This window comes from Helianthus annuus, chromosome 2, assembly GCF_002127325.2.
Source record: "Helianthus annuus cultivar XRQ/B chromosome 2, HanXRQr2.0-SUNRISE, whole genome shotgun sequence".
Taxonomy (NCBI): Eukaryota; Viridiplantae; Streptophyta; class Magnoliopsida; order Asterales; family Asteraceae; genus Helianthus; species Helianthus annuus.
The window spans coordinates 79275209-79299021 of NC_035434.2; the positions used below are offsets into that span (position 1 = coordinate 79275209).

The 23813-nt window shown below is 36.8% G+C and overlaps 2 protein-coding genes across 3 annotated transcripts; both read left to right on the plus strand.

Moving 5' to 3' along the window:
- The first annotated feature begins 2720 nt into the window (after positions 1 to 2720).
- Positions 2721 to 3668, plus strand: LOC110888834. Its single transcript, XM_022136339.1, has one exon. The coding sequence runs from the start codon at positions 2721 to 2723 to the stop codon at positions 3666 to 3668; it is 948 nt and encodes a 315-aa protein (XP_021992031.1).
- An 8314-nt stretch (positions 3669 to 11982) lies between these two features.
- On the plus strand, positions 11983 to 18214 carry LOC110914415 (beta-caryophyllene synthase). 2 transcript variants are annotated; one of them, XM_022159214.2, is made up of 7 exons: positions 11983 to 12137; positions 14705 to 14975; positions 16263 to 16644; positions 16735 to 16953; positions 17027 to 17165; positions 17459 to 17707; positions 17807 to 18214. In XM_022159214.2, the coding sequence occupies exons 1-7, from the start codon at positions 12048 to 12050 to the stop codon at positions 18107 to 18109; spliced, it is 1653 nt and encodes a 550-aa protein (XP_022014906.1). In that variant the 5' UTR covers positions 11983 to 12047; the 3' UTR covers positions 18110 to 18214. The 2 variants fall into 2 exon arrangements, with proteins under 2 accessions (XP_022014906.1, XP_022014902.1); XM_022159210.2 differs by having other exon boundaries at positions 11984 to 12137; positions 14702 to 14975.
- Positions 18215 to 23813: the final 5599 nt, after the last annotated feature.

Consider the following 23813-nt stretch of genomic DNA (forward strand, 5'->3'; position numbering starts at 1 on the left):
AAACTGCCGTAACAATTTATTTGCTACCGTAAGTTACGGTAGCTACCGTAACTTACAGTAGCTTTCAAACTTAACATCCGAATTCACAAATTAATAGGCTTCGAGCCCTTGGCTTTAAAATTCATTTTTAAAGACTTTTGACCCGTTCAAGTTTTTAAACCACAAACTTGTTTCTAATTAACCATTAAGCATACATCAACATGTTTATCTCAAAATCTTTAATTCGGGTTTGTAACTTTTATGAATTACGCGGCTAGTACCCAATCTATGCGCATAATTCTTTTGACCTGTTTCGAAGATTTAAACCTTTTAAGTTTAAATCTTTCCCCTTTGTTATGCACAATCTACACTCACAATATGCGTACCTGGTTCGGATCAACATATTGACCCGTTCAAATGTCTTGTATCAATTAAATGGCTAATTCCTCGCATCGCTAATTCTCAAATCATATTATCCTGTGGGCTTAAGACTTGACAAACTCTTATTAGTCGTTATATATCAAATGGTATCAACATTACCATTTGACCCGTTTGGTCTAAATGACCAAACATTTTGCGCTTATATAAAAATGGTATTTATTTACCAATTCGTTAAGTAATTCATTTCAGATTTCTCACTATTTAGTTGTGTCTCTTAAATCAGTTTCTTACACGTTTACTCAACATGGCTTATGCCACTTGGTGTCGTTTTATACTTCAACTTTTATCCATTTGTACGTGACTAAATTGTCGTTTTCACTTTTTACTTCGTTTAGGCTTACTTATAAAGTAGCCATTCAAAAACTCAATTTATATATTTCATCACATGACCAAAATACCGTTTCAACCCTTTTTACCATTAAACATGGTTTTCATCTTTTGATATGTTCCGACCCATATCAATTTGTGTCGGAACCGTATTTCGAATATAACCTTTGTTGTGTTTATAACTTATAAATAAATGTATATCATACAAAAAGGATGTAAGCTTTACTTACCTCGCATCCAAACTATGCCTTACTTTTCCTTATTGATTTGTTTGACCCGCTTCGTCCTCAAGCTTCCACCTAGCTCGTTTAGCGTCAAACTAACATCATCATTCACAATGTGGTTAGATTAGTCATTAACTAATACGACTATTCCACCTTACGTATTTTCTATGTCGAAATCATTATTCGACTTCGTCATTGGTTAATTTTGACTTTCTACTAGTTAACTACCTCTAATCATATGATACGTGAAATTAACCAAAATCTACATTATGATTAGATTCCGTATTATCACGTATCACCCTTAATTAAATCAATTAGGAAATTACGCGTTTCATTCATAGTTTCAACATATGAACATTGTGGGCATAATTTATAACATCAACAATCAAGTTTCGTATCACTGAAAATAGGTTGTTTTTGGTGACCTGTTTAACCTGTTTACAAGTCTTCAAAAATTATGATTTTTTTATGTGGTGTACCACTCGAATGGTTAGACCTTGTGTTAAAATTCCAAGATCTAACTCTTTACCAAAAATTTGTAAAAATTAATTAACGAAGCTGCAATCAGATTCGTCACTTCTGACTGTAGCTTACGGAAAAATTCATTTAAAATTCCTCGTTTATCCGATTGATGAAATTCCAATTGGAGATTTTTCTAATCACTTAAAACTTTCTGCACTAAAAATTTGAGATCATAACTCAATTCCTAAATTGAGTTATGACATTCATAATGGGCTGCAAATTCTGCTAGAAAACGCAGCTTAAACCTTCGATACGGAAAAATTCATAAAACGCTCAATTTTCGTCGAAAAAATGCGATTCCATTGGGGTTTTAAAGATGTTTCCTGGAATTACATTTTAGACTCAAGAAACACATGTTTTAGTCAATACAAGTCGGCTGTAAATTCTGATCAGGAGCTGTTTGAATTCAGCTTTCAACTAAAACATGTTTATGACATTATAACACTATCTTTAGCAATCAAAAACCCTAACAACAATCACCTTCAATGGTGTTCATGGATTTTACTAGGATTAGGCACGATTTCAACATATACTTGTCTAGGGTTTACTCCTAAACACTACAATGTTCCTATTTCATCCATATAACAAGCATGCATCAAAAATTTTGAATTCTCTAGGTTTACTCAGAAATTCAACTAGAGATTTCTTATGAAATTTACATACCTTGTGACTCCTTTTTCAGTGGAGATCACCAACACGTACTCGGATTTTGATTTGGAACTGATTTGGACCTTCAATTTGAGAGATTTAGCAAGAACTAGGGTTGGGCTCCCATGGAGCTTTCTTCTGGTCGATCATACGCACGCCCCTGTGTGTGGGTTTTTTTTGTTTATAATTAAGCTTTCATTTTATCCATCTTTGGCCCCTCGTGTTTGTTAGTTATCAAGTAGATCACAACTCCTTTAGTTTAAACAATATTCCCTCTTATTTACTAGGTTAGACATTCCTAGTTAACATAATAGGTTCGGGGAAAATTATGACCCAGTCTGTTTTAAGTCCCGTTAATTCGGGCCTTTTATTCACTTCATTTTCCTCAAAAGGGTTTACCCAACTTTTATTTAACATTAGATTTATTTATTTAAATCCTAATGTTTACCGGGTAAGTTTTACCACTAACTGTATTTTACCCGTCCTTTAGTATTAACGTGGTTTGATTACCAAACCCATTTTCGGGGTGTTACAGAAATAGCCCTGGCTCCACTTGAGAAAGCTAAATTACCGTCCAACATGGGAAAATTCAAGGGGCTGATAGACCCTGATGACCACTTGAGGATTTTTACAAGCACAGGGCTGGTAGGTGGCTGGACCCTACCATTATCATTATGGTGCCATCTTTTCGTACAGACCCTTACTGGCGCTGCGAGAATCTGGTTCGACAACTTACCCATCGGGAATATCACATCATGGAAAGATCTGCGCAAGAAATTTCTGACTCATTTCCGCCAACAACGACGATCTATCCGAGACATATCAGATGTGACGAACATTTGGCGTCATGATGACGAAAGCCTGGAGTACTTTATCACCCGATATAACAAGGAAGTACTGGAGATCGGGGGAGTCAATGAGCAGCTGATTCGCGCACAATTCAAATATGCGATCAGATGCGATGATATGATAAAGGTCCTGTCTGGAACAGAATGCCTCCCAAAGAGCTGGGAGAAGGTGATGGCGGCGGCTAAGGTATATGCCCAAACAAAAAAGAACCTTACCACTAATAGGCCGCCACCACCACATAACCGACCCTCCGACTTAGGCTCGAGCGGCGGAAGAAAATTCAAGAAAGGATGGCGTTACTCTGGCTCAGGAAACCATTCATCCGAAGATGCTCGGGCAACGATCAATAAACTTACCGCGCAAAGGGAAACCAAGCAAGAGAATAGGGAGAGACAATGGACTCCCTTAACTAAAACCCCCGCGGAAGTTTTAAGCACTGAAGATTATCAGTTCAAGCCGCCGATCCCCATGAAAAACAAGCATGGACAAGACCCAGCCCAGTATTGTGAATATCACAAGGATAGTGGTCAAACCACCAACAATTGCATTTCTTTGCGCACAGAGATTGAGAAGGCCCTTAAAAGCGGCGAACTCACACATTTACTACAAAATGTGCGCAAGGAAATAAAACAGATAACTCGAGGCGAGGAAGGCCCGAGCAAGAGGGCGAAAAAATAAGAAGTAACTCTATGGCCTCTGCCCACAAAGACACGATTTATCAAGATAAAGCGGGAGAATAGAGTAAGTTAAGTCTCGTATATTTATTAAAAAAAAAACTTTGTAATGGCCTCTGTGCCCTATCCCGAAATAAACAAGCAAAGTTTCTATTATTCTTGTGTTTTTCTTACAAAGTGCATGCAATTTCTTTTAGTAAGCGCAAAAACATTATGGTAAATATAAAATAAAGCCTCATGAACGGTCAGTGATTACGTCATAAACGACCATACGTTCACGCATGAGCTTTATACCAACTTCATTCACCTTACTCAATCAAAGTAATTGTACTAATGCAATATATTGTAAACTAAAAAACACGACATACTATTATCAGCGTACAAATATGCCTTAAAAACTATCAAACACGGCAGTGTTTTAGTTACTTGCGCAGCAGCGCACCAACAAAAGAAAGGGATACACATCCCAAATACTACAGAAAATTGTTCAATACAATTTCAAAAGAAAAACTACGCTAAATCTTCACCCTCATCCGGAAAGATTTCCTTTAGTTGTGCCACGTGATCGTCAGATTGCAGCGCAACATTTATAAGATCCATAACGGTAAGTTGTTGAATTCTGTCTTCAAAGCTGTAAGCTCAGCACTAGTGTTAACGCCATAAGTCGCAGACCTGCTAGTGTCCCAATCAACCTTCAAAGCGCTATTCACATGCTGAGAATATTCAGTATAGCCTTGGGTATATCCATCATTTCGCGCAGCAATCACCAAGCGCGCAACTATCTTATCAAGCTCTCCAGAATTCAAAACTGACTCGACAACCTATAAGAAAAGAAGGCAAAATAAACGAAAAGAAAGAGCACAAAGCATTTTCACAAAAAAAATGGAAAGAGAAAGAGGAGACAAGAAGAAAGAAATTTACACATGCAATTCCACGATCTTTCAGCCAAGCCATGTCACTCTTCAAAGGTTCAAGCTCGCTTTCCGCTGTGACTCGCGCCATTTCAGAATTCTCCAATTTCTCTTCCGTTTCAGTCAAACGGCGGGATGTTTCAGCACTTTCGGAATACGCTAGCTCCAGATCCTTTTTAAGTTTTTCCTGATCAGAAAGCAAAGCAGTGAGTTCTTCCAACTCTTTATCTCTAAGAGCAAGGGTAGCGCAAGCTTGTACCTCTCGTTGTTCACTTCGCTCCCTGTGTGAGCGTGCTTCGACAAGCGCTGCTTCAGCGTCAGCTTTCTCCTTCTTTAACTTCTCAACTTCCACATCCTGTTTTTTCAATTTTTCAAGCTCGGCTTTAAGATTATTGATAACGTTGCGAAGTTTGGCTTGTTCAGCATTATCTTTTTCGCAGATTTTCTTCCAGTTCTTACGCTCTTCAGACAGGAGGGCAGCCTCGGCTTCCGCTTTTCTCTTCCAACCTGCAACAGACCACTCTTCGGTCTTCCGATCAGCCTCAAAATTGGCCTGATCAGCTTCTAGCTTAGCTTTCAACCGGCCAATTCGGGTTTCCTCTTCAGCAAACTTCTTCTGGGATATCTTGAAAGCATCCCACTCTTTGTGCATACTATGCCACTCGCGTACTATGCAGTGTATAGTAGACACATGCGAGGTAGCTTCCTCAAGATAAGCATGGTAAGTCTGCTCATGAGATCGGCTCTCTTGGAACTTAATTTCCCCAGGAGGGAAGGCCCCTTGAAACCACTCATGACAGACGCGCCAATCAAAGAAATTGTCTCCTTTCTTCAGGTTCCAAGAAGAAGCATGAATCTCGGAGGCGTCTTTCTCTGAATAAGTTCGATAATAATAATCTCCCAAGGTTTCCTCTGGGCAAATAGGAGAATCTTTGCCAACACCAGAAAACGAACTTTGATTTTCAGAAACCCTCTCAATATTTTCGAGCATGGAACCTGAAACCTTAGGAGGAGACGTTGTAACCGGAATTTCTTCAGTAGTTCTTTTTTTTTCCAACTCATGCGCATCAAATTCAGAGGCTTGTGGATCACCACTACCATCCACAACTTTAGGCTCAACAACTTTCTCGGCTTCCACAGCAACATCAACAGGCTTGTCAGCCTCAATAGTCTTCTCCACACCGCCCTCGAGAACCTCAGTAGTCTTTAACTGATCAGCAATGGAAGCACGCGAAGGAGAAGGTGGGAGTTCTTCATTAACCACAGGCGGCAGCTCTGTGGGAACAGGAGAAACAGGGATACCTGAAAAAACAAAGTATATAAATACTCAACGCATTGGAAGAAGAAATTAAGGATAACACTTACTGGGAGCAGACTCTGAGATAAAGGCATCCAAATTGCCCTTTCTAGTAATCTTCTTCCTCTGAACCTTCCTCGCAGGCTGACCTTCAGCCTCAGCACCAGCTTGTTTCCTTTTACCCGCTTTCTGTCACACCAAGTGCTCAGGACTGGATTCCAGGTCAATAGGATCATCTGGGTTGGATGGAGGGATATCAGTAGTATCTCTCGGTTCAGGTTTTGGCCTCCTAACAGTAACTGCAGGCGTAAGAACGTCCAAAGAGTTAGAAACCACCACATAATCACACCAGGAGTCAGAGGAACGGCGCATACCTTTCTTCTCTCCCCCAACATTTTAACTTTGGAAGATTGAGTTTTTTCAGCGTCACTCTTTTTAGGCGCAACATTACTGGTTGTCGTGCGTTTCTTCTTCTCGGGGCCTATGCCCAAATTTGACAACTCACCTACGAAAGCGCAAAGTACAATTTACTTAGACGCGCAACAGAAAGCAGACAACAAACAATATGCACAAGCTTACCAACACCACTAGCAGGTTGTGCAGACAGATCTGCATCCTGCGGAAGAACAAAATTCCTTACAATTCGATGATACCAAAGCTCTTCATCACGCTTCTTCTGAATGGTGCCCATTTTTCCGCCTTCTCTCTTAAAACCAACAACGTACAACGAAACAACTGCAGGGGAGGAAGAGCAAATTCAAAAAAAAAAAAAAAGAAAAGAAAAAGAAGGGGCAAAACCCCAAATCTTACCTTTACCATCCTCCGTATACACTGGTTTGTCTTCCCGGTCCATCCTCCAATTCAAAACTCATACTGGCACCAACAAGGGCTTTCTCCGGCAAGGCAATATGAGGAACATCTTTTAGATCCTGATACCAATTCTCGTCAACAGGGGTCTGAATCGTTTCAATGGGGACATCTTCCTTCCCCCTTAAGACCATCCTCATCGGAATCACCCCTGCCTTGATAAAGAAAAATTTCTGCTTCCAATCGTGGAAAGATTTGGGGAGATGCTGTAAAATCTTCTTTGCAGACGACCTCTGGACAAACGAGTAAAATCCTTGGGTACAGTGCATTTGGTGAAAAACCCTAAATCGAGGGACTGTTGGTTCAATATGCATTGTCCGACACACAAACTCAAAGTGCCGAACCCTAACCATGCCAACAGGGTGCAATTGGGAAATATGAAACTTATAATACCCAAGGATTTCAAGGAAGAACTTTGTTATAGGCAAACGAAAGTTGCCTTCACAGAAGAAATCCCAAAAAAGGGTAATATACCCAGCCGGAGCATCCACTGCTGTCTGACCCTCCTGGGGATACAGGGCACCCCAGCTCTCCGGGAATCTAAGGTTTTGAGCCAAGCCATCGAAGGATGCCCTAGGCCATTTTAATGGTGGAAGTTCAGTAGACATTTCTTCCGACAAGTCTTCTTGATGTTCTCCGGTTGACATAAGAGGAGGAAATAACAAATTCTTTCTTAAACGGATAATGAAGACAGGAAAGAGAAAAGTTTTTCAACAAAGCAATGATTAAATGGGCAACTCAGGCAAACTTATATACCCACCACCATAAGTAGTCTTGGTAACTGCACAACACCTTTTTCGGAAACGGCACAGTTACCCAAGCGACAGGGGCGAGTGGGAAGCCACAAAACGCGAGCCCACACGCGCGTGGAAAGCACGGTCAAGTAATAGGCATCTGACAAGTGACAGCCTGTCATACAGTCCTTACTGTACTTTCCTCACCCAAAGTCAAAAAAAAAAAATTCAAAATCACAATTTTAAGCAAAGTAAATCTTCGGGCAGAAGATTCCCTACTTTAGCGCTAAAAGCATTTCTCTCTCATAAGTCCAGTGCTCCACTTATTTACATAAGAGCAACACTAGACTAGGGGGACTTGAAGGGGTAAGGTCCCAAAAACCTTATAATAAGTACTTGGGACCATACCACAACCTTGTCTTTCAGCCCTTTTTTGACCTTGCGCAGCCGCGCACTGGTCCTACAAAGAAGGCTTAAGAGACAGGCAGCAGACAACACTTGCGCACCAAAGGGAAATCATGAACTCTTGCGCCTTCCCGCATACACAAAGGATAAGAATCCTAAGTTAATCACTTCCGCTTAATAATATCCAGACTTGGATATTATTTACCCAACTGATGCCAAACGATAAAGAATCACACCAGATTATGGCAATAATCTTCTAGAGGGACTCAATCGTGCACCACTAGACGGTTATAACCGTCTGGACATGTGTCCGCATCTCAGGACTCCCTGAAATCACAAAGATGACATGGAATTAGAGGAGAACCTCCACTTGTCCACTTTCCACATGGCATTTCCCTAGCCGAAGATGTGCATTCACGTCGGATCGAGAAGATTAACGGGAGGAAATGTAACTGCTCACAGGGTTAGCATCTTTCGTTTATATTTCATCAACGGGTTTTCCCGCCCAAACTCTCGGCTATAAATACAAGAACAATTCAGGTATGAAATTCAAGTTACACACACTTTGAATACCTCTTCTTCTTCATAAAACCCATACTTATTCTCACGCCGGAGTCGGGTCAAGGAGAGAACCCCCCTTCTCCCCTTGACGAGGCTAACGGTGTTTTGTTTGCAGAATTTACCGGAGAAGAAGACCAGTTGCAATCGAATCAAACGAGAGTGAACAACCCCCCTTTATGCAGATCCAAACCCCATAGATAATTTGATTCCGGTCATTTATCTAGTGTTCCTTCACTTAGGTAACACCACACTATCAATCACTTAACACATGTAAGTAACACATGAATCCATACTGTTGTGCTAAATGTGCAATCGCATGCAATATCATATGTAAGTGTTCACTAGTTATGTTGTGCAACGATTAAACGAGAAACGAACCTTGCTATCTGGAGCTAAGTGTCATGGTCGTATTCTTGCTTTCAGAACTGTTCAGTTATAGTCTGGTTTTATAAAAACGTTTTAAAACCAAGTTCACTGTAACCAGTGGCTCTGCTATCAAACTGTCACACCCCCAAAATACCACCTAGGGAATGTCCCTGTTAGGCGTGTGACGTACCAACAACGAGCCACTAATTACATTGAACCCATACATGTTTCAAAATATAATTCTCAATTATTAATAAAAACACCATCAACAAGTTTAAATGAAAACCAACATGTTCAGGGGAAGCAAATAGTAAACCAAGTTAAACTGTTTCAAAACCCATGTATAATATCAATAATCCAGTCACATAAATCCACCCAGTTCGACCCATGACCACTCCAGCTACTCCAACCAACAAGTTCCAAATACAAGATATCTAACGACCTGCGAGCATGCAACAAGTGTATCAGAAAAAGCTGGCAAGTTCATAGTTTGTGAAAACGTTAGTTACCATGTGTTTAGTTCAGTTCATTGATTACAATTCCGAAAGTAATGTTGATAATAGCCCGAATACAAGACGGCTTCTGATTATTTTGCCTTTTCTCCAATGCTCCTATCAAAGCATTGGTCATGACTAGGCCATTAGTTCAACACCCGTCCTCCCAGGTACGGGGTGAGGTTGCCAAATCTAAGTAGCACTACTAACTGATACCATGTTACCTCCCCGGTAAACAAACAACACAGAGGGACTTTAAAGGTGATAGGATGAGTATATTATCCAACATTCCCATTTTTACCCAAAAGACTTAACCCTCCCCGGGATACCCACTGACTGTCCCAACCACCGGGACGCATGCTCAAGAGAGATGAACTCACCTTTGGTTTGCTCGGTAGGATTATCTACGAGTCTACCAGTTGATCAAATACGTCCTAAAGGAGTTACCGATACATCAGTTCTACGTGCATATAAACCACAACTTTCATATTCAAGTAATTCACGTATTCATTGATCACATAAAACACATTTACTGTACATGTAGCGCACGCAAATAATTTAAGTCATGGTAGTTAATCCATTCACATAGTGCCATCGAATACTCACTTAACATGTAGTAGTTCAAACATACTTCATACATACATACACAATTTACTTGCATACACTTCAGTCCACGTATTAAACATGTGCGTCCCAAATAATGTAAACAGGCCTGTTCACTTATAGCCGAGTGTGCGGCCCAGTTAAAAAAGACCCGACACTCGAGACCCAAGCCCAAACCTGTCCCGGCCCGCAACCTTTTGTGGTTTCTGTTTCAGCTCATGGCCTACCCGGACCGACCCAAATGTTAAGTCCCTTGCAGCCCAGCCTGCATCAAATGTGGGGCGGCCCACAAACACAAACAGCCCCATTTATCAACTCTAATCGTTATTAACTAGCAATACCCTTATTTTCTTACAATCAGTTACATAACATTCGAATCTCAAAGACATCAAATATCAATTATTATATCAAGATCATCCAAAAATCCCATTGTTACATAACACCGAGTTTACGTACAGCAAGTCTAGGGCATCATCGAGTCGTTTATAATTTACATGAACACCCAGATTAACTCAATCATACATACGAAATCACAGCATAATTTGGATCAAGCATGTGACCATTATCATCTAGACAAATACTTTATAATCATCCCTCTAGTCAATCGATAATATTAATTAATACAAATAATCATGAATACTCCTAAATCATATGAATCCATTTACTAGCATGCCACAACCTGGATCAATTTACCCTGATTTATTTACGGCCCACACCATGACCCACTACTACTTATATTCATGCAAGTAAACAACTAATCTCATAAACTAATACAATCACATATAAAATATACATACCGAATGTTAAAAGAAGGAGATGAGGGCCAAAGATGTGTCGCCGTCAAGATTTGATAGGTTTAGGGTTTGTATTTGTTTTTTTTTTAAAGAAGTTGCGTGCACCTCCCATGCAAACCCTCGTATACATGGAATAAGAGAAGGTGGGCCGGTTTAGATTTGGGCTGAATTATGTTACTTTATATTAAAGTATCTATAAATCACGCTCCTTAAATCCATATCCAATAATTTAGAAAGACAAGAATGATCATATGTTTCTGTTGTAAAATCTTGTACGTGTTATGTGCTTATTGATAACAATCATCATGGGAGATTAGTTTAGTTCTATAAGTTAGTAGTAATTGTGTTAGTTATTTAATTAGTGGGTATTTTTAATTAGTGGTTCCATTTATTTTGTTGAATAGAATAGGAGTATGACATATGTATAGCAGAACATGAAAAAAATAGCGATACTAGCCAAGTTTCACGAGATTAAACAAAGCTAACATTGAGGTTCGGGTAGTCACATATCACTTTTCTAGTTGAGATATAATAATCAATATTTATAAATTAAACAATGAAAATTATTTTTATTTAGACTAGACGTGTACTTGTTTTCTTAACTATTGATAAAGTTTTTTTTGAACGGCAACATTATGAAAAATTATTTATGTATTTAATTTTATTAACCCAAAATAATTTATACTATTTTATGGTATCAAAAAAAATTAGTTTAATACATAATGTACAACTCTAAAATAAGGATAAATTAGTTTTTCAAACAATAATGACACATTTATCCCTTCATCTTAATTACCCTTTAATTCTCTCATTTTTGTAGATAATCAGTTAAAACTTATGCTTTATCACACTTATATTCTCTCACTATTTTTAAAAGGTCATAACTTTTTCATATGTTAATATTTTATTTTTTTAAATTACGTCATAAACACAAGCATTTTATTTTCTCTAATTTGAGTGTAGTATAGCTATAGTTTTAATTAAAAAAGCTGATATGTTACCTGATTAACACTGTTTAGGAGTGAAACCGTAACCGAACCGAAAACATACGACACTGAACCAAAATAAACCCAAAAACTAAATTAATCAAAATCGATTAACCAAAAACCGAATTAAAGAAAAACCGGTTATCATGTAACACAAATTGTCACCAATAATCCAATACAAAAAAAAAAATTAATTAAACTAAAAGTCAAAAAAATAAAAAGAAATATTCCTTTCGGGCTTTAAATCTCCCATATAGCAGTGGCCCTGATAAGTGCGCATCTCATCCCTCTATATATACCCCTTAAAACTCATCTTTATATGTATCCTCAAATTCTCTTCTTCACATCCACATCATACACATAGGATGCCTTTAACACAACAAGAGGAGGTTATTCGACCAACTGCAAATTTTCATCCCGATCTTTGGGGGGATCAATTTATCATCTATCATGAGGTAATACATACACACACTAACACTCGGTTATATATATATATACATACATACATACATACATACATACATACATACATACATACATACATACAGTGGCGTAACCAGAATTTTTTTACACCGGGGTCCCCTTTTCAGTGTTAAGATTTTTCACAACAAAACGTTAGATTTTCGGGTCGATCATCGTTGGGGTGGGGGCAGGGCGACAAACATAATAAAATACGATATCAAATAAAACGATATGATCATTCCTCATTAGAAAACACACAATAAAAAACGATACGATGTCATTCGAAATGAAAAAAAAACATTACAAATATTTAAAGTTGTTCCGTACAAAGATCAAACAGATATAACTCTGTCAACCTTAACATCTTTTAAACATTATACGCACTAAACTTATCATCTGGGCTCAAGCTACTACATCTAAGTAGTTTGGTAGTTACCTCACTAAAACGTTCGCCATGGGCTCAAGCTACTACATCTAAGTAGTTTGGTAGTTACCTCACTAAAACGTTCGCCAAAAGCTTGTATTTGTATATATCTAACTTTGTGTTATAATTTTTAACCTCATAAATGAGATCCGATAATGTTAGTCTTCTATATTTATGTCAACGTATTCATGTAAAGAATTTCGGTCTATTTTTTTTCACAAAAAAATAGTTCATCTTTCGGAACTTAGTAAATAAACAAAAAATTATCACTTTGATCTAGTTTAGATAGTGTGCAACTATGCAATAACATTACTCTTTAGACCATAGGTAATGGTTAATGCCCACTAAGGGGTATTTTTCACCACATCATCATCATAATGCCCTTTTAAAAAAGGTGTAATGGTTAATGCCCATTTCATTTATTACTTTCCATTATTTTTCTTCTCTTTGGGCATTATTATAGAAATGCCCCTCACTCTTCATGCCCCTGTAATGCCCATGAGTAATGGTGTAAGGGCATTATCAAAATCTTTCATACCCTTATAAAGACCCATTACATATGGTCTTATACAAGGACATATTAATAATTATTAGTAAGGAATAAATGATATTATTTTCCCAACAACAATTTAAACCTTCTAGGATTATTTAAGGGTCCTAATATTAATACATGCTAAAATCTTATTTACACATGATGTATATGGGCCGTATACAGTTATACGGCCCGTATATAATAAAATAAAACTAATAAAGTCTGTGCCTTCAGACTTTGTCAGTTTTTTTCATTCCATATGGCCGTATAACTGTATACGGCCCGTATACACCATGTGTAAATAATTTGCCTGGTCGTATACAATGGATACGAATAATTTATACGGGCCGTATACAGTTATACGGCCCGTATTAAAAGAAATTAGATTTTACCCAAAGTATTTAATGGATTTAAGGTGTCAATCACACGATACATTTTACAGTCGTTAGGTGGTCAAATCTTTCTAAAAGTAGAAAAAAAATAAAACTTTAACAAGTTACAAAGACTGAAAAACAAAAAAAAAAAAAAAAAACGTGTCGTATGACTGTAATAAAAAGGAAGGGTAAGGCATTTGATGAGAGTTGTAAGGAGAAGCGTTTTAATCACTTGTTTTCAACGGGGATGTAATGCAATGATTACACAGGGTGATATGAACCCAAACCAACTGCTTTGTCTTGAGTCGTCGGGAAAACTTTTCCTCAGGGGAGGGTGAGTAGTATGAGTCTGAGTCCATTTATGGTTCGTGAATGTTTCAAGGTCTTAAGTGATGGACAATTGGTTAAAAGATGTAGAAGATTTTGTTGGTTTGTTTCCAAGTAGGGTTTAGAATGTTTGAAGTATTCTTGGTTCAATATCAACTCTTCTGAAAGACAAGAATACAACATTCATGTATCACAAGGAATGACCGATCTAAGGCAGAGAACCTGATTTAGATACACAACGTTCATGTATCACATTTAAACCTTTTAGGGTGGGAGGGGCACCATTCGGTGACCCCTTCGGTGAGTGTATATGCCGATTCGGGAGCACCCCTTAGGTGGATTCTGTGTTCGGTGAAAGCTTATTATGTTGAGTAGTTACCGAGTGGGGAAGATGAGAGAGAAGGGAGAGAGGGGGTTAATGATGGGCCCCACCCTTTTTAACTAATCACAAATTTATCTTTTTTTTTTAAAAAAAAAATGTTTATCACTCTCCATGTGTTTGAGTGCAAAATGAGAATTGAAGAGGGAAGTTAACATGGTATGATATTATTGGTTAGGAAAAAAGTTTACCACTCCTCATTTGGGGAGCACCCCTTCCACCCTTAGGATTATTCAAAAATCGTGATAGAGAAAGGTCAAACCTGCGACCATTTGGTTTCTAAACAAGAGATTTTACCACTACACCAACTTTGCTCTTATTATTATGGGGTTTCAATCAATTATTTTTATGGTATTCTTAAAAAATTTAACATATCAGTTCAACTAAATTTTTAGAAAACATTAGGGTCCGGAAACCCTGACCCATCCAATGTGGGTTCGCCCCTGCATATATATACACACAAAGACTCATTTAGTATCATGTTCTCTGACAAGTTAATGCTGATTCATGAGTAAATGTAGCAGCAAGAAGAAGTTGGGATCGAACAAACAATTAATGGTTTGAAAGAAGAAGTGAGGAAAGAGGTGTTGGTAGCTATGAATGATCCAACACAACATACAAATTTGTTGAAACTAATTGATGCTATTCAACGCCTTGGCATAGCTTATTATTTTGAAAGGGATATTGAGCAAGCATTGCAACATATTTATGATGCATACGGTGATGACTGGAAGGGTCATAACACAGCACTATGGTTCCGAATCCTCCGACAACAAGGCTTCTATGTTTCCAGCGGTTTGTGCATCTCAAACCAAGTTAATTATTGTAAACAGGGGTGTGAGTTTTTGATACAACACAAAACATGTTACAAACCTATCTGGATATTTGTGGGTTTAGGTTTAGGCTAAATAGGCTCAGGTCAGTTTTTAGTCGAGCCTACGAACATGCGAACAAGTGGAATCGGGTTGACGTGTTAATTTTTTTTTATTTTTTTTAAACGAATTGACGTTTTAAATTAAAAGTTCGATCATATTATGTCAAAATTATTAAAAAAAAGTTCATCAACTTGTATAATTGTAACTTTTTATATACTGTTTTTCTTCTAAATTTATGCCTTTAAAGTATTAATATGCATAACTAATAAAAATAATTGGAATAATCAGGTCGTGTTCGTGTCAACTCGTCAAAATATGTTGTAATGTTTGAGTTCACTTTTCTCACACAATTTGCGAGTTCGTGTTGTATTTGCATGCGAACCCTTGAACACCCCTAATATAACGAATAAATTACAAGTTTTGTCCTTTATGTTTACATCAAATTGCAGGTGTTATCCTTTAGTACAAAAGTTGACAAGTTATGTCCTTAATGTTTCAAAATCTTGTACGTTATGTCCTTTAGACCAAACCCAGATAAATTTTTTAGTTAAATACTGAAATACCCTCATGTACTTACTAAAATTACCAAAATACCCTGATTTAACAGAAAAATTTAACTATGTTAGGCTCAAAGGACATACCGTGCAAGATTTTGAAACATTAAGGACATAACTTGTCAACTTTTACGCTAAAGGACAGTACCCGCAATTTGATGTAAACATAAGTTTTTGAAATAGGAGCAAAATCATAATTTTGAACAGAGGGCAAAATCGTAAAAATATTTTGAACTGGGGGCGAAATCATAATTTTAAACTGAGGGCAAAATCATAATTTTGAGCTGTGGGGGAAAACATAATTTTGTTTTGAACTTTGGGCAAAAACGTGAATTTGAGTTGGGGGCAAAATCGTAATTTTGAGATAGGGGCAAAAACATATTTTTATTTTGAAGGGGGGGCAAAAGCGTAATTTTAGACGGAGGCCGAAACCGTAAATTTAAACTGGGAATAGAATTAGAAATGAGTTTTTGAATTGAGGATAAAAGCGTAAATTTTGAGCCAGGGCAAAAATATAAATTTATTTTAAATTAGGGGCGAAAACGTAATTTTAAACAAAGAACGAAACCGTAATTTTAAGCTAGAAATAAAATTAAATTAAATATGAGGTGGTCAACTTGTAATTTACTCCTAATATAACTGCATCAACGCAGATAGTCTCAACAAGTATCAGGTGGACAACAATGGAAAGTTTGAGGAATTCACAACCAACGATGTTCAAGGCATGCTCGAGTTGTACGAGGCTACATATATGAGGGTGCCAGGCGAAGCCGTACTCGATGATGTTCTTGTTTTCATAAAATCTTGTCTTAGTAAAATAGCAAACGATCCTAGATGCGATGTTAATCTTTCTAATCAAATAAAGAAAGCCCTCGAGAGGCCTATAAGAAAACGGTTGCCACGACTAGACGCATTAAGCTACATACCTATATATGAACAAGACATTTCTCACAATAAGTCTTTACTAAAACTTGCAAAGTTGGGATATAACCAGCTTCAGTCACAACACAAGAAGGAGCTTAGCCAGCTTTCCAAGTATAAACTCAAAACATTTGGCCTCTCCTCTTTTCTTTGCTCAATCCATATTTTATTCATTATTATTAAACAAAATTATTGTGTGTGTAGGTGGTGGAAAGGTTTTGATGTTCCAAATAACTTTCATTTTATAAGAGATAGATTGGTTGAATGCTATTTTTGGATACTGGGTGTCTACTTTGAGCCTCAATATTCTCGCGCTAGAATATTCTTAACAAAAGTGATAGGAATCTCGACGATTTTAGATGACACTTATGACGCTTATGGTACTTTCGAAGAACTTGTGATATTCACTGAAGCAGTTCAAAGGTAGATAGATTTACACATGTTTCACAATATAATATATAGCCTCTTAGATGAGCTTATACATTAATATTTGCAGGTGGTCACGTACCTGCATGAATGAACTTCCAGATTACATGAAATTGTTATACAAAGGTCTCTTAGATGTTTATGAAGAGATGGAGGTTATTATGGAAAAGGAAGGAAAAGCTCATCATGTTAATTATGCCAAAGTGGCGGTTAGATTGAAATAATGCCTTTAATTTTGTATTATGGATCACTTAAGTGTAGGTTTTATAGATTTGATTTCCCTAGATAATCCTTTTTGAACTGTGTACAAACCATTTTGATTTTCCCTAGATAATCCTTTTGAACCGTGTACAAATCATTTATTCATATCATAATAAGTTGATGGCACTACAAATCATTAACTGGATAATCCAAAATAAAAAAAAAAACAAAAAACAAAAAACTAGCATCATGTACTCTTATGAAAATAACTAGTTAATATCTCATTTTTGGTCATATACAGATGAAAGAAATGATTAGAAATTTCATGATGGAGGCAAAATGGAGGAATGAGGGCTATATCCCAACAGTGGAGGAACACCAATCAGTTTCATTCATGAGTTGTGGCTACAAAATGCTTACAATAGCAGGGTCTGTTGGCATGGGTGATATGATCACAGACGAGTCATTTGAATGGATTCTCGATAATCCTCCACTTATTAAAGCTTCGAGCAAAATATGTAGGCTTATGGATGATATCGTTGGTCACACGGTACATACAACATTGATCTTTAACATATTCTTTTGTTACCATAAACGAGATATAAAACATGTTTCCATATATTTGTATCTTGGATGGGTAAAACTGTAGGAGGAGCAGAAGAGAAAGCATGTTGCATCTATTGTTGAAGCCTACATGAAAGAACATGATGTCAGTGAGGAGTATGCATGTGATGTGTTCAATAAACAAGTAGAGGAAGCATGGAAAGCTATGAATCAAGAATTATTTAAATGTAAAGATGCCGTTCCTCTGCCTCTTATAATGTGTGTGGTTAACCTCGCACGCGTGATGGATACCCTATATAAATATGATGACACTTTCACACGTGTTGGAGAAGAACTAAAGGGACATATCAAATCCCTATTTGTTAACGCTATTACTGTGTGTGTTTAAGTTTGGACTCTCCGTGTTTGTCGTGTTCTATATATCAATAATGTTGTTGGTTCATATTTAGAAAGATGTATTAACTAATAAAATAATATGTAAGTTCTTCTTTAACTCGGTGTTAAATTGGTACTAGTAGTGAAAATACCGTTAGTATATGAATGTAAAAATCCGTAGCGAAACGGTACCGTCGGTACCGAATTGGAACTTAGGATCTTTCGGTGCGGGAAATTCGGTACCAGTACTATTTGCTCATCTCTGACCACGGGTTTCATCCGAACAACATCATTACCATACAACTTTTTTGATTGATTTTCTTTTAGTTATTTTTTAGTGTTGTTTCCTACATTTTCTTTTTATTTTGTCAGCGGTTCCGTGTACAACACGCTCGAAGTGATTTCAAAACACATATAAACACAAACTAAATAACAAAACAAGTTCGCTGCAACGCGACAACAGTTTTTATAACTAGTTTTAATAATTTTTGTAATAACTAGAGAGGCAATCCCGACCCAAAAACTATTACATGGGTCATTTTAACCCGTTTAAAAACTACAATGGGTTGTTTTGAGTTAAAAAAAATTAAATAAAGGGTTGAAGTGGGTTACTTAAAATTTTAAAACTTTTATTCACGGTCAAGTTGGGTTGAATAAATTAAAAGCACGGACCGTACGGGTCATTAGGGTTTGAATAGAAAAACCATCATCAGCGATTCAGCGACGACATCTTCTTCCTCTCCGGCCTCCGCCGTCTCATCCGCCATAAACCCACCACCGTCTCCGCGTCTCTGTCGTCTCCTCCGCCACAAACCCCCCACCCTCCACCGGCATCTTCATCAGTGATGGCATCTGTTTCCAGTGAAGGTATCATCATCACTTTATCAGTGTCGTAAATGTTTCCATGTCTTGGATTTTGTGGAGTTGTTTTGGTAACTGATATAAATTATATTTGGATGACAATCGTGTTATGTTTTATCTTCTGAATTGATATGGATGCTCATAACTTTTGTAGAATCTCAATTGATGTCAAATTTGTTTGTGCTTTTATAAGTAATAAGTTTTAAGCACATTGATATCGGTTATTAGTTGAAGTTGAGGGATGAAATTAGGAAGAAGGATGGGATCGAGGAGCGCCCGGAGGAGGCTGCGGCGCAGCGGTTGAAGGATGAGGTGGCCGAAATGTACGATACGTTTGATATGAGAGTTGATCGGCATTGGTCGGAGAAGAAACTTGAAGAAATGACTGAGAGAGATTGGAGGATATTCCGAGAGGATTTTAATATATCGTATTAAGGGTTCTAGGATTCCGAGGCCGATGAGGAGTTGGGCTGAAAGTAAATTGAGCCCGGAACTTTTGAAAGCGGTGGATAGAGCGGGCTACAAGACGCCATCGCCGATTCAAATGGCTGCGATCCCGCTTGGTCTCCAACAGCGAGATGTGATTGGTGTTGCGGAAACGGGGTCAGGTAAAACTACTGCTTTAGTACTTCCTATGACTTACATAACTAGACTTCCTCCGATTAGTGAGGAAAATGAGGCAGAGGGGCGTTATGCGGTTGTTATGGCACCTACTAGAGAACTTGCATAGCAGATTGAGGAAGAAACGGTTATGTTTGCACATTATTTGGGTATCAAAGTTGTTTCGATTATTGGTGGGCAGTCGATTGAAGAGCATGGGTTTTACTATTTTTTGGGGGCAAAATCTACAATCACACACATATATACACAATTGAAATTATTACACATATCCCCCCCCCCCAATTGCTCATAGAGTCATAGGTTTTGAGAATTATGGAATTGTGAAACTTTTTTTTTGCAAAATCTACATGTAAACATTTTCATGGTAGCTGGGGATGTGGGGTTTGAATATAGTCCAAGACTAAGATGCAGCTGCCTATTAAATTGATCAGCTGGGTTTACTCTAGTGCTGTTGTATTTGTAAGATTAAATATATTTATTTTGTATTTAATCTAGTAGCCATTATAATCATTTACATTATATGGATTAAAATATATAACAATCCTATTAAATAATTAGTTGGTAATTGTTGATGGGCCTAATTACCCTTGTTAACTAATTAGGGTTTCCTCCTAGGTGCATATATAAGGAGAATAATATGGAGGTTAAAGGGTTAGACAATTACACAAACCCTAATAACACATAACATGAATCTCGCCTCCCTCTCCATAACTGATTCCCTTGTCGGTTTCTTATCATCACCATCATTAGATTGCACCCTAAGGAGGAACCGGATCAAGCTGGCAATCATGTCAAACACTGTTGCTGCGTCTCCATCTGGATTCTCTGCTGGCCTGTGCTGATGCAATCAGGTATGTTTACATGTTTTCCATTATGTTTAAACAGAACTGACCAGCATGTGGTATCAGAGCATATGTTGATTAATCAGTTCTGTTTTCGTATCCATTATTCTAGGATTGAAATCTGGAAAACAGACGTTTAGAAAACTCAATAAAATTCACGGCTGCTTTCGAGTCATATGTGCCGAAATCATTGTTTTTTAAAAAAAAAAGATAATAAAAGTTCACTCGAAATCATATGGTTAATACTGATGTCCGAAATCTGTTTTAAAAGGCCTTAAAATTCAGGTTTCGGGTTCCAAAATTTATGTTTTATTTTTTAGGGTTCATCATGTTCTTAGGAAAATTCGAAAATTCCTTTATGTTTTGGAATATAATTTGGATTTTCGAGTGTTATTTCCCTGTTTGCTCCAATTTAATCTATTAAGTTTATTCGAAAACTGTTAAAAGATATACAGTTATAATTTTTGAAATATTATGATAAAATTAGATCATCACTAAAACAGGAAACCATATCTCAAAATCCCTAACAATTCGAATTTTCGGTTATGTTTTCACATTAATAGTTGTAACAGAAGTTTCGAGATAAGTTTTAACCACCCGAGACAAAGGTCTCGACTCGAGACCACAAGAACTCGACTCGAAATCATAAGTGTTCTCAAATGTTTACAACTCGAGACAACAATTTCGACTCGAGATCATAAGGTCTCGACTCGAGACCACTGAGGTTTTGACTAAGGGCTTAAATCTGTACAACTCGAGACAAAGGTCTCGACTCGAGACCATAAAGGTCACAACTCAAGACCATGGTTGCGACTCGAGACCTCATAAGGAGTCGAGATCTCATAATTCACAGCAGTCGAGACCATGATTACAACTCGAGACACTGAGGTTGCGACTCAAGACCATTAATGAGTCGAGACCTCATAATGTTATAAGCTGAGTCGAGACTTGACTCGAGACCTCATAACTGACTCGAGATCTCATAACTCAGTTCGATCCGCGCTAACAGGTGGTTTGCTATTAAATGATTGGTTTTTGTAATTACTTAGTTAATTAATGAGGATCAAATAATGTTTTACAAAACCAAAATGGCTTAACTTGAATGAGCTTCTGATGTGTCACTTCTGGCCAAAGCTGATTTGATGCATCTACTTATCGTTCAAGTATTACGAAAGCTATATTAAGTGTGCATCATAAACATGAATGTCTTAATATCTGGCCAAAGTTGATTTAATTCCTTCATAGATGGCATACTTAACAAGTGCATAACTAAAGTGATTGTCTCAATTTCTGGCCAAAGCTGATTTGTTACAACCACTTTGCACATATGCTTAAATGATTACACTTCTGGCCAAAGCTGATTTGTCTTCGTTTAAGTAGAACTTGAAGTAGTCTATTATTTTGATGTTAGTAATAGACATATCACAACCTCTTCACACAATGATCCTTATATTAATGATCCTCAATTAATTTTTATGATGATTTCGTCTGCCTTATTCTTAGTACTCATAATTTTACTCACTATAATTTTCTTCTATAAATCTATATCTCATCCACTCTAATTCCTAAATCTAATATGTTTTGCTTAAAGTTTCTATAAGAATTAGCTCTTAGATTAAATCCTTGATTATCTCTTAAGACACGATGATCCTATTGCTCTCTTCTGATAAAGCACTACAGAAGAAAAGTAGAGCATGATGAATAGGACAAATCAGACATGATGTCTCTTATGATAATCAAGAATAAGTGTTGTCACTAAAAGGTTATTCCAGATTAAGTCTTTCCTAAGACTAATCTATAATTGTGGAATAATCACTAGAACTCCTAATATGCATGCCTTCATTTAAAATTCTAAACTATAAAGTTAAGTGGTGTATGTGAATATATTATAATGTACAATACCATGACCCATAAAGTTAAGGGCTTACGCATGGAAATAAGTACATTTTTCTAGTACATTACATACTAAGATTTTCACTTGTACAAATTGATGCCTTATAAAATCAACTATAACACTCAAAAGTACCAAAGTATAATGAGTGTGTTGATAAGCAACATATGTACAAAGAAATAAATGTTTGAAGCTGGAAAATAAGTTGTTACTCACCTTACAACCACCTAAAACTTTAAAAGAGGATTGTTCTAACTTCTAAGGTCCATAGACAAATTACAAGTAAAAGATTCCAACTCTAAGGTTGTTCAAGGGAAAATCTCACCGCATAATTATGCCATTAGACTAGGCATAAGCAACGCGCCTATCCATTACTCTAAAGAACAGTTGGACAAATTAATTAGATAGTCACTTACTAATGATATTTAAGTCTGCTAATTTTAATATTCCAATTAACACATGATTAGTTGACTCTAGTTTCATACGTTTCCTTACTAGAACTCAACAAATAACTAACATGAGAGTTAGTGACAAAATTAATTGTTAAGGCTATAAGAACCATAATAAGCAGTCTTCTAACAATGCCTTTCGATACCTTATATATTCTGAAGATTAATCAGAATATAGTATCATGATTAAGCTATGTTATGAAGGTTGTGAGGTTTGCATAGTCAACATAAAGTCACACTTACCTTAAACTCTCATTTTATTTGTTCTAAATATCTGGATAGAAACATTACTAACATGAAACTAGATGATACCTTACATTTTCACAACTTTTGTTATCATGCAATTGAGAATTTGACAAAAGGAAAATGAGACCTATAAATTTCATCCATTATAACCAAAATTCATGAGAAATCATGACATGGTTAATGAGGATGATTATTCATCTAATCTCATTTTAAGTGATTTTAAATCATGACGTTAAAGCCCTAAAATATGACTTGGCTTAAGGAATAAGTATGGGTCCATCATACGTCATTCATTGACATTCGTGGAACTTATTCCAAATGGAATATTCAGACATAATTCATTTATCATTTAAAAGACTATCAACTTGTATCTAAATTTTGTCGCATATGGTACACGGTCTTAGAAGAAATCTATTCATATATATACTTAATAAGATTTCTATTAAATATGTCCCTAAAGTTTCTTATGATATCTGGACATTAAAGAAATCAAATAAAGTCTAACGAATATGTGATAGGTTCCCACGTCACGTAGCTCGTTGAAACTTTTCTTGTAGCATTCTAGAGATATTAAAGATCAGTGGGAGCATTAAGTGTCTTAATAATAACTTGCAATATTTGCAAGAGGTGGGGGAGTGAAAATTTTACATTACCTAAATTTACACCTCTTATACAAGACACCGCTCCATCATGACACTGTTCTACCATAACTTGTCTCCTTAAAATCTAATGCTACTCTTACAAAAGTTTCATTGTTGCTTAATTGTGGGCACACTTAGATTTCTTGCCTAAACTAACATAATCCTC